This window comes from Diabrotica undecimpunctata, chromosome 6 (assembly GCF_040954645.1).
Source record: "Diabrotica undecimpunctata isolate CICGRU chromosome 6, icDiaUnde3, whole genome shotgun sequence".
Taxonomy (NCBI): Eukaryota; Metazoa; Arthropoda; class Insecta; order Coleoptera; family Chrysomelidae; genus Diabrotica; species Diabrotica undecimpunctata.
Window position 1 is genome coordinate 138,368,423 of NC_092808.1, and position 12,766 is coordinate 138,381,188.

Consider the following 12,766-nt stretch of genomic DNA (forward strand, 5'->3'; position numbering starts at 1 on the left):
AGGAAAACAATGGATTTTATACGAACAACACAGAAAAATACCCTAAAAATGTTATATACGAACACAAGGCGAAATTTTCAAATAAAGACGAATTTACGAAAAACAGAGAAATTGATCTGAATTCCGTCCAGGAGCTTAAGAGAAACATTCGAAGAAATTTGCGTCTGATACAGCAGAATGCGCAACTCCATCTTATTCGAGAGTACAGTTTAGTTAAGTATTCAGTTATAATTTTATGATAACTAGTTAGTGTTTAAATAAATTTTTATCAACAAATTCATTAACAAAAAATCCGATAAATATTTTGTGCCAAAACTCTTAGGACATATGTTATTTATAAATCAATTTAAAATCAATTTTAAAAGACACTTAAGAAATTATCATATATTTTTTAAATATGGACAGATTAAATATTAAATTTCATTAATCTATTGAGAATAAAATAAATAGTCCGTATAAACACGTAACTCACTGAAGGATATCAATTTGGTACACTCAATGATTTATTCACTTTTTAATTAAAACAAAGGTACTTTCAGATAATAATTACAAACACTGCAATGCTTACACTAATTACAAATCATAAAAATTATGATTTCGTTCGAGAGAAATCACTATCATTTTATGCATTTCTCTCTTTTAATATTGGGCATGCATAATTGCATTTTCTTGATAATTATTCGTGAGTTATAATATTTTTAAATTAGTAGGTATTTTCTTTTATTTATTAGAGTATTTTATTACTAAAAATACTCTCCTCTTAATTCTTCTTGTTCTTCTTCTGTTGGCAATATAACCATGTATGCATCTTTACCTGTTTGCCTATGTCATTCCATTCAGACCTCTCTTGTGCCCTTATTCTCCATTATCTTACGTTTATAGTTTTAAGGTTGTCGTCCACGTCATCCAATCATCTTATTCTAAATATTCCTTTCCTCCATCAAATTCTTCTTCTTTTTATGTAGACATAACTTTGTCTGTTTTCCAATATGCTTTCGGTAAGGTATCGTTCCATCGTTTTCGCGGTCTTCCTACTGATCGTTTTCCTAGCGAGGAACCGACCCTTGCCTTGTCTTTACTTCTCTATTTGTTGTCATTCGGCTTACATAATCGTTTTATTCTAATCTTCTTTTTCTTAACTAGTCCTTGATGTTCTCCACCTTACATCCACGTCGTATATCTGTACTTTTAACTCTATCCCGTAGAATTTTACTATCAATTTTCACCCCAAGTGTTTTCATTTCAGCTGTTTCTAACATCTTTTTTCTTCTCTCTGTGAAAGATCGTGTTTCTACCGCGGGTGTCATTATTGGTCTGATGACTGTTTTGTAAATTCAAAGTAAATTTAATTTATTTCCTGATATTTTTATTTCTCCGTATTATTTCATTCAGGAAATCTGCCTCTGCTCTATTCACTTAATCCTTCATTTCTATTTCGAGATTTCCGAATCTAGATAATGTGATGCCTACATATTTAAACTCCATCACTTGTTTTATTATCTGACCTTCAAGCTCCAATTTACATCTTAGTAAATTTAATGTTATAACCATGCATTTTGTCTGTTATTTGGGGAAATTAGCATGTTAAATATTCTGGTGATTATATTGAATTGGTGCAACATACGTTGTAAATCATCTTTACTTTAAGAGAATAGTATTGCGTCGTCTGCATAGCAGACTATTTTGCTTACAATAAGTAGTTAATGTCCTTTAATTTGACCCGGTAAATGTTACCGTATACGAAACATATATACACCAGTTTGTTGTATTCTGATGACTTCTCTTGTACTCATCTCATTATAAATATAGCGTCAGTGCATAATTTTCCCGACTTAAAACTTTGTTGTTCTTCTGTTAGTGTTATAATTTCATTCAGTTTATTTATAACTTTATTTGGTAATTTTAGTGTTTTGTCTAATAAATTAATTCCTTTGTAATTTTTTGGGCCCCATCTGTTTGCCTTTTCGAAGATAGGTATTGGGATGCTTGATCTCCATACTTGAGGAATTCTGTTTTGTTCTATTATTTTTTTGATTAGTTTTATTATTTGTTTGATCAAATCGGGTCCTTTGTACTTTGGAAGTTCGTTCTCTTTACCTCTTCCTTCTCAATAAATATTTTTTCATTTGCAGTCACCTCTGGTGTTGGTGGTTCATTATCGTTACATTTAAAAGTCTGTCCATATTTCCTTCTGAATATATGTCGTTTTTATTTTCTCGCTCTTATTCCTTTTCTTTGTCCTTTGATCATTCTCCATATTTCTTTCTGTGTTCCGTAGAAGTCGTTATCCATATGTTTGAGCCCAAATTTAACTTTGATATCCTGTGCTTTCTGCCTCCAATCTAGACAGTGCCACGTGGCTCGCTTTTAAGTTAGGGTGTTCAGAAAATTGTGCGCCTCCTTTGCGATTTGGCTTTCCTATCTTCTAAGTGGCCTTTCTTTTGGTCTTTTGTTCCGCAATTTACCATCTAGGGCTCTTCTCAGCAGTTTACCATCATCCATCGTCACTACATGACCATTTGCCAGTTGGTCATTGACCAACTCATCGAGGTCTCTCTAGTCTAGCGAATTTCCGTATTTTATCTATACCAATAAGTGTTCTGATCTTACAGTCGATGGGCAAAACGTATTGTCGGGTAGAGACCAAGACAAGAAGCACTACGGACCAAAGGACGCCCACCAACCAGATGGACTGATGACCTGAAGCGTAGTAACTGGATCGAAGCCGCTCAAGACAGAAACAGATGAAAAGACTTGAGGGAGACCTATGTCTAGCAGTGGAGGCGTACACGTTGATGATGACGAATAAGTCCTCCTCAACATGCTCCTTTTTGGCCTTTTACAGGCAAGATGTTTGTAGCGGCCTTTTTATCTATTAAGACTTAATAAATTAGATTGACCACCATTTTATTCGGTCTACAAAGAACGTCGACCTCACAATCATGTTTTTTTTTGCAACAAAATTGAATAAAAATGTTGTCGATTGTTTCTGAGAATTGTTCTTTTTTTCTTATTGAGAATTCATGTTGTCGATTATAATCTTGATCGGTGAATAATTGTCATACATTTTTTTAACTACCGGCATACCGGTAGTATTTTTCTTAAAGCTTTCAATCTAGTTTCAATGTATGTTGATTTTATTACGTATTATACAAAAGTAATATTTAAAAGAACACTCTACAATGTTTATTACTTTTTTGAATAATTTTAATACCATACCATTTAGTTATTTACTTACAAATTGAGTAAATTGTTTTTTACAGCGCTTGCAGAAATTACGTCCAAACAATGGGATTAAGAATATTTAGATTTATTATAGATAATATCCTGTACCTTGTAAGGATGGCTCAGGAAACGTAAGATGTAGCGATTACATGTTTAGTTGTGTTTATGTTTTACGATGTGTTAGATGCACTAATTAGATAAATATATAAAAGCACCCATGAAATAACATATTGTTCAGTATTTTATTAATAACAATTTATGTACACATTTCCAACAAGAACTTTAGGCAAAAAGCAAAACAATTCCAGCAAAAAAAAAATTATCATTACTTCTTAAAATATGTCCAAAAACTTTAAGACGCCTGCGAAATAAATATAGGAGCGTCGAGTCTGAATGAACTCTTAAAGTACATTCATTTAGCAAATACCCATCTGTAAATATGAGCACGTGTTGATATTCGCCGTCTCATTCGTCAAGAGGCTGCTAAATATAATTTATTACCTTAAGCCAGACAGATTCTCATGTTACAGATCCAAACTTGCCAGCAATTTAAATTGTATCGTGTTGATTTTTAAGTTAATATATTGTATTATATTTATGTTATAGTTATTGTTAAGTTATTTACTGGTCATGTTATTTTTTAGAGATTAGTTTAATTGTGATGTAATGATTAAATTTCAAGAAATTCTTACACTAACAGTTTCAAAAGTAAATATTTTTAAAAATCATATGATACACATCAGTACGACCCTGTTTGGCTTTTACGTGCTTCTATTGACATGACATAAATGTGTGCCCTCCAAGTAAAAAACCTGGCAGGACCCTGGGCTACCTGGCCTTTCGGCATACGCCCGTTAACGAAACCTCTGCCCCTGCGAGTCCGACACCAAAGTGAAGGTGCCACGGGGCGCGTACCAAAGACGTCCCGTGGGTCCCCCCGTGGGGGTACCCCGTAGGGTTACCACGACACGTCTAGCACACGCAACCCGCGGGGGCTCCACCTTCCCCGTAGTACCTGTGTTGTGAGTACCTTGCCTACCCATTACTCCCACACTACGGGCGGGTAGGTTCGGCAGGCGGAGGGATTTCCACCTCACACGTAGACAGGTCGCCGCCGAGGATCTCTCCTCTACCACTCTTGGATCTCCCGGTGGGTACGTGCCGGGACACCTACACCACTCCTGACCGCCGTCAGGAGCGGTATATCCACACCCCTCCTGACCGAGGTCAGGAGAGGTATTTACGGGCCCAGCTCGTTCAACCTCACCAGGCTCTTTTGGAATGGGAGTAGAGTGGTCCCACGAGTAGTCTCGTCTCGGATACTAGGAATGTAGACCGGTGACCGTGTCGCCGAAGCGACCGTGTGCGTTTCTACCAACCCGACACCTCAAACGACGGCTCTCCACCTCCCTATTCCTACCCATTAGTCGCCTCTTACGACAGGCAGGGCTTTCTGACCCCGGCCGTATTCTTATCTCCGCGAGCCGGACGGAGGCTTCTATTCACAATTGGGAATTTGTAAAATGAATACGGTTTAGGGGATTGAGTGATTTGTTCTGTGCTCTGTCTATGATATCTTCCAGCACCACATCTCCAAAGCGCCAATTCTTTTCTTATCTTCCGATTTCCTTAAAATTTTGGCGTAACAAATTATAATTTATGTTATAACCAAAATTGGTGGAGAGCATGTCTGTTGTCCACGCAAGTCAACAACCGAGAGGGATATCTCTCCTAACTAGTGGTTGTCACTAAAAGAGAAGAACAAACCGTCTGTTCTCTTTCTGAACCAATATCAGGAAGAGTAAATCAAGTTAGTTGTCTACATTATTACTCAAAAATGGATTAAGGTAATGATTTTTAATATTGGGATTAAGAATATAGAATATAGAATGTGTGTTCGGTTATTCTATGTTATCAGTTACTTTCGTGTAAACTTAAATCACATTGGGGATTTTCTTGTTGTTTTTTGTCAATTATAATCGAAGGTTTCACACAACTAAATCTTGAAAAAGAATCCAAAATGTGAGAAATTTTAAATATAGCAGTTACATCTATTTTAAAAAAATCTTTGATAACATTGCATGATTTTTTTAATGTGATATACGCTAAAATGTGCTTTTTAGATGAAAAATATTGCGATATTGACGTAGATCTTATTTTTTACTAAAATTATTCATTATAAATCATATTCATTATCTTAATTTTCTTATTTATTTTAGAGTCTACCACAAGGATCCAGATGAAAGCGATAACAGTCTATTTGGTTCAGGCTATTCTTCCAAACGTCCAAAACATGGTGGGAAGAAACCCATGACAGCAACCGAAATTGAAAATATGATTCTCCGAGCAGAAAAGGAAGCCTTGGTAAGTTTCTTTAAATCATAGGAATTATCTTCATTTTTATTTTTACAGTGCGTAGGATTATTATCAAGAGAAGTGGAACAAATTTTGAACATCAAATGAAGTTTTTGTGATTTATTGAGTTGTTAGTGCAATGTCCAGTCAGTCGTAAGGTTTATCTAGTTTTTAGTTCCTTCACTAAGTGTTTTAAGAAGGTTTTTTTCGAAAATAAATTATAAACACGAGTGAACAAGGGTCGCAGTTAGTTGATTTCAATCACGCCTTATATTTAAATTTTAATATAATGCCCATTTTCTTGATCATTTTTCGGCTAACAAACGCTATATATAGTCATAAAGAAACACTAAGGAAATAATTTTTTTATTTTTAATTGAATTTTGATTCTTAAAATCACACCAATATACTTAGTCGTAGAACTCATAACGCTGCAAGCCAAAAAACATATTCGAGCAAGTCAAACTAACGAAGAATGCAAGGCACGAAATGAAGTTGAACGAAATCGATGAAATAGAAAATAATCAATGTAGAAATATCGTTTAATCCCCTTCGAGCAGCATTCAATTATAACGTGGTTGTAGGAAATGAGGCTGCAGACGTAGCCCCAAAAGAAGCTTCTACTTTGGATATACCTATATCAAATATCGAGCTGCATAATTATATTTAAAAAAATTCAAAAAGCGTGTATGTGATAAATAGCAAGTTAATTGGAACACAAATCCGAGTCACTTACACGAAATACAACCAAATATACCTTCCTTAGAGCTACCACATATGCCCAGAAGACACAAGGTTACGCTATAATTATAAGAAGATTAAGAATTGGACACACTCGGCTTACTCATGGCATCTACCGATCCACCTGCATGTGGCCAGTGCAACGGTCCCTTAACTGTCAAGCATTTCCTTAAAGAGTGTCCACATCTTTCTACTAAAAGAAAATAACACCAGTTGGGAGATAATATGCAAGAAATGCTGAATGAAACTGAGAAATATGCAAGTCCGTTTAAATATTTAAAAGATATTCAAGTGCTTTATAAACTCGAAATTGTAATTATGTATAAAGGTTAAATTTGTAAAAAAAAGTATTCTGTATTATATATTCTGTATTGTCAAATGTAAAACTGTTTTTGTAATACCCTTATATTATATTATACTGTCATCGTGTCAATGACCTCGTCGTCGAGACACGTTAATTCAAATAAAAAAAAATATATAACGTGGCAATCAATTGCAGTTTACAGCAAATCGATGCTATTGGCAAACCTACGTTGTGTGTCAACATTAAGTCATTTAAGTTTAAAGCTAAAGCTTCTAGATTGTGTTGCACCAGTGGATGTCGAAATGGAAACGGGCCAGATTCTCTTTAGTTTTTTATTTATAGCTAATATAAGACAACGTTTGTAACAGAACGATCAAAAAGATACAATTATTCTTCTTCTTGATGTGCCTATTCGTTACGAATGTTGGCGATCAGCATGGCATTCTTTATCTTATCTGCAGCAGCGCGGAAAAGCTGCACAGATGATGTATTGAACCAGATTCTGAGCTTCTTTAACCATCATGTTCTTCTTCTTCCTGGACCTCGTTTTCCAAATATTTTTCCTTGCAGAATAGCTTGAAGGAGAGCATATCTGGATTCATCTCGCATAATATGTCCGAAGAACTGTAACTTTCGAGATTTGATGGTGGTCAGTACCTCTCGGTTCTTATTCATTCTTCTGAGGACCTCCTCATTTGTGACTCGGTCAGTCCACGTGATCTTAAGCATTCTCCGATATAGCCACATCTCAAATGCTTCCAGTTTTCTGCGCATATCTTCTTTCAAGGTCCACAATTCAACACCATAAAAAAAGACAGAGAAGACGTAGCATCGCAGCATTCTTACTTTTGTATCAAGGAAGAGGTTGTGACTCTTGAAGAACGCCCCCATCCGATTGAAGGTGGATCTAGCTTTTCTGATGCGTGCTCTAATCTGCTGGTTGTTGGTCTTCATTTATTATGGTGCCGAGGTAGTTGCAGTTCGTTACTCTTTCTACAGGGGATTGGTTGCCGTAGAGTTGACCTTCTGATATCCTTTTCTTGCTAATTGTCATAAGCTTTGTCTTCTTAACGTTTATATTGGGTCCATATTGTTGACTGTAATACTTGATTTTGTTCATAAGAACTTGTAGGTCTTCTAAGTTGTCCGCAAATACCATGGTGTCATCTGCATATCTGATGTTGTTTAGCCGGTAACCATTTAATAGAATACCTTTTTCAGTTTCGTGCAAAGCTTCGATAAATATTCTTGTAGAGTACAGATTGAAGATCAGAGAAGACAAAATACAGCCTTGCCCCACTCCACGCATGATTTTCACATAGTCAGTGTGTTCACCTGCAACTCTTAGACTTGCTGTATGATTTCAGTAAAGATTTCTAATTATTTTCAGATCTTGGTTGTTAATTCCTGTTTTTTTTAGTATTTGCATCATCTTGGCATGCTGTACTCGATCAAACGCTTTCTTTTAATCAACCAGACATGCGTATACGTCGCAGTTGACGTCTCTGCATTTCTGGAATAGGACTTGTACTGAGCACAAAGCCTCTCTAGTACCAACAGCATTTGTGAACCGAACTGGTTGGGGAAATTTGACTTTCACACAGCTTGTAGATTCTCTTATGAATTATCTTTAGGAACAATTTTAGGAGATGACTCATTAAGCTTATAGTACGGTAATTTTACAATTACTATAAACTCAGATTTCAGCCATTCTGTTGGTATTTCTCCAGAGTTGTATATGTTGTTGAATGTCTTTGCGATTATTGCTATTGATTCGTTGTCCATTAGTTTGAGTAGTTCTGCTTGTATATTATCAGGTCCTGCCGCTTTGCCATCCTTTAACTGTGTTATTGCGGAATAAACTTCCTGCTGTAATATTCTTGGTTCATCATTTACATCTTCTTCTAGCTCAAAGGTGTTATCTCTTTGGTATTTAAATAGTTTTTCTAGATATTCTTTCCACGTTCTTATTTTACTCTGTTTGTCCAAGATGATGTTTTCGTCAGAATCAGTTATATTTCCTTTCTGCCTTCGTCTTAGTCCCCCTGTGAGATCTTTAATTTTCCTATGTACAATGTGACTATCGTACTTTGACTGCAGAGTCTTAATTTCTTCGCATCTTTCCTATGCTTCTTTTACTTTAGCTTCTTTGATTTTCGTTCTTATTAATATATTTATGGTTTTATATTTATCTGGGTCATTTTTTTCTTCTTGTTCCTCGTCCATTAGTTTCAGGATCTCATCTGCCATCCATGATTTTTTCTTCAATAATCTATCTGTTTTTAAGTGTTTATCCTTTACATTTTACACTATTTCTGTAATATGTTTGATTGTTTGTGCTTCGTTCGATTCGTCTCTAATTGCAGTCACTTGCTCGTTTAACGTGGCTTGGACTCTCATCCTCGTATCAATGTCTTTCAGCATAGGTAGGTCGTATGATTCTGCTTTCCTTTTCTGCACTGTTTTGAGTTTGACTCGAAATACTCCCACCAGTGGAACGTGGTCTGTCTCCAAGTCTGCTCCAGGATAAGTCTTAACAGATGTAAAGCTGTTTCGGAATCTTTTATTTACTAGATAGATACTAGATACAATTATATATACAGAATAAAAATTTTTCATTCATTTACTATCTTCGAGGGCATTTATGCTAATTAGTGATGAGTTTACATGTACCCACTAGAAGCAAGTCCAGGCTCATCTAGACCCTGTAGATTGTTTTAATCATATTTAAAATTTAATCATTTATTTAGTTTATTACTCTGTACATATTTTCAAGTGGGCCTGCGTAGCGCAAGCGGTAGGATGCTTGACTCGCAAGCCGGTGGTCCGGGGTTCGAATCCCACCGCCGGCAAGAACATCTAGACATTTTAAAAATGTCTATAGGCCCCAGGTCGACTCAGCCTGAATAAAAATGAGTACCTTGGGTAAAACCAGGGGTAATAATAGACGGTTGAAGCGTAGCACTGGCCATGTTACCTTCCTTGTATACCGTAGGCCCTAGATATAGCAGACTACCCTGCTATACTCCCAAAGCCGCGACAGCGGTATAAAACGGAGACTATTATTACATATTTTCAAAATGTATTAATTTATAATGGGTGTTCGGTCCACTAAATTTTAATCTATATTTTTCAATTTGCTCGTTATTCTTCTAAGTTGTCTACATTTAGAAAATTTCATTTTAGTAGTTTAATAAATCGTAGTCAAATTAAAAGTAGGTGTAAAATACGTCTCAGTTTCGTTGTCCGTTAAAACTGGTTGGCAGTGAAAGTATAAATAATAAAAATGTGACGGCTATCTCGAAAGTGCAATTGACCATAAAAATCGGCCACGGAATTAAAAGTGGTTCATTTACTATCATTAAAAAGATCTTTGCTTCAAATAATAACAGAACATTTTAAATATAGTTATAAACTTTTTGAAAAATAATAAGTGCTAATTACAGGTTTGTTGAACGGAAAAGTTTTGGATATTTATCAAATAATGATCCACATGTAGGTCAAAATATAGACCAAGTATATACACGTTTATATTCTAATTAAAGATACTAATTTAAAACATTTAGTTCAATACATGCTTAAGAAAGTTTTAAACGACGATAATTATTTTATAAAACTCATTTACAATGACACTTTCTTAATTTCTACTTATCTGGTCCCTTTTACTCTTAGTAGTACACTTTGATATTGTGCAGCAACAAAAGTTGTTTTCAGATATCCACTTATCCTCTATTTTAATTTAAGAGATAAGCTTTGGCTTGAAATTTTGTAAAGATTTCAATGAATTGCAAAAATTAAACATTTTTTGTTTTATTGCGTTTAAAAACTTTCTTTTGTCTGCTGTTCTCGATACTGCTCCGTTTGTAATATATTCCATTCACAAACTTTTACGTATTCTGTAAAGGATTGACATCTCGAATGTTTCAAAACTGTTTTAACTTAGCGATCAGGTTCCTGCATTATGTATACATCAAACTTGACCACTGCAGTGGTTGGCGTTCAAATCTGGCTTAAATTATTGATGTCAGTTCTTTTATTAAGGGCTGGTGGATATTCAATAATATGGCACATTTCTAAAAGGGATCTCTTTTGAGCGGCAGGTCTGGCAAATGTAGCAGGAGTTAAACTCTGCACAGAATATGTGATAGAAAAAATTTGTATGTTTAAAAAAGGGGTCAATGGAGTTTTGGTATTCGAAAACAAATTTCCTACAGTTCTGGCGTTTTCTAGGCCTATTGTGATGGGTAAGTTTTTGTAGAGTTTCGTAAGCTAGTTAGTGATTTGTGGGAAGTATGGGAGAGAAATATATTTTGTGGATCATTCTGGGGTGGACCGAGAAATAATCAACTGTATGTTATCAGAAATGGGTGCTAATTTTTCGCCATTAGGGGTATCTAAAATAGAATTCTCGTATATTTTATAATATAGATATTTATCAATAGTAGTGATGGGTTAGTAGTTATCAATGAGAATTTACTTAATTAGATTCAGAGATTCATCTTTGTATAGCGAATGTGTTAACGTATGTACTCTAAGACTAATGGCTTGTATTAAGTTATGTTAATATCTGGTTGGGTGTGCAGAGTGGTAATTTAAGAAACGGTTGCTAGCCATTTCTTTTCTATACCACGTGGTGCCGAGTGCTGTGTGCGAATCGTTCTCATATCTAAAAAAGGGATGCTATTCTGTCTGTCTAATTCACATGTAAATTGGAAGTGAGTATCAAAGCTATTGAAAATTAATAAGGTGTTCAATTCTTATCAGGGATGTTACTGGAATCAGGTCGTCGACATCCTAAGGTCAAACGAAAATTGTATTATAAAATTTTTTAGATTTAAACAAAATATACAATTTATTAATAATTACTAAAATTTTATTATTTTTGTTTTTTTTTTAGATAAAATCTCGTCTGCAAAAAGAACGCCAACGAATTCACGAAGAAAACTTAAAACTGCAAGATCAGCTAAACACTGCTCTTAAGATACAGCAAAAACTAAAACTCCATGCAGCAGTAGCTACAGCAAAGCTAAAACCGGGTAAAAAGAAACCTCTTCACCTTCTCGCCCCACTCATACCTCCGCCACTGCCTTCCTCAGCTACCCAATATACACAAAACTCCTTTGCAGAACCTCCTACATATTTGCCAGATAGTCCCAATTCCCATTATCTTACAGAAAACTCACAACCAGGGGAGTTTGCTGAACCGCCTACAAATTTTGTAGCTCCTGCTACTAATTTTGTAGCACCGGCTACTAATCTTATAGAGCCGCTTCCGCCAATAAAATCGACAGTTCTAACACCTGGGATCTTAGGAGCTGGACTACCAGGAGAAACTGTGCAGGCAGTGCAAAGTAAGTATACTTTTCGGGTAATGTTAGTTGTATACTTAATATAATATAAAAAATTATAAATTAACAAAATTTTAGTCCATCGTCAGACATTTGACCTCTGTCTTGATAAAAATCTTTACCTAATAAAAATAATAATTTATTTAATAAAAATAAACAAGCTGTATTTTACACGGAATGTTAACTTTAAAACCTTTAACCGCTTGCATTACGAACTAACTTGAAAAAATCTGTGAAAAATGTGACAATTTTTTCTTGGCATATTTTAATATTATATAAAAAAAATGCAAAATGTTAATTAACAAAAAAATAATATATATTAAAGAAAAAATTAACCCTTTAAAAAAACCAAAATTATTATGTCGTCACAGGAAAATTAAGTGCTAAAAACGTTGTTTGCCAATAAAAGCATAGGTATATTTTATATATTTGATTTAGTGTGATAGTCTTTGAAGCATGGCACAACACATAATGGCAATTGACAGTTTGTGGCGATAAAATATTTAGTTCAACCACATGCTTATGGCGCGCCAAATTTATCGAGTCAATGTTCCGCGTGTGGGAGTGGTGACCATCCAATAATAATACAACTGGATTAGCTTCACTTAGTTTAACGTGACTAATAAAATGTTGTAACCAATTGTTGAAAATGTGACTCTGAATCCAGCCAGACACATGGCAGGCAGCTATTGTCCCTGGTGGAGAGCCATTGAGCAATTCTGCCTTCATTTTTTTTCGGTGAAATATGACCATAGGGGGCACAAAACAACCAGCCGCATTCATAAAGGTAACC

The 12,766-nt window shown here is 35.1% G+C and overlaps 1 protein-coding gene across 1 annotated transcript in view; it reads left to right on the top strand.

Annotated features, from left to right (window-relative positions):
* Positions 1-12,766, top strand: part of Osi17 (DUF1676 domain-containing protein Osi17) — a 114,554-nt gene that overhangs the window by 58,149 nt on the left and 43,639 nt on the right. Inside the window, exons 3-4 of the mRNA XM_072535526.1 lie at positions 5,445-5,589; positions 11,523-11,976. Coding sequence (XP_072391627.1) covers positions 5,445-5,589; positions 11,523-11,976 — 599 coding nt within the window. The remainder of the gene's footprint in view (positions 1-5,444; positions 5,590-11,522; positions 11,977-12,766) is intronic.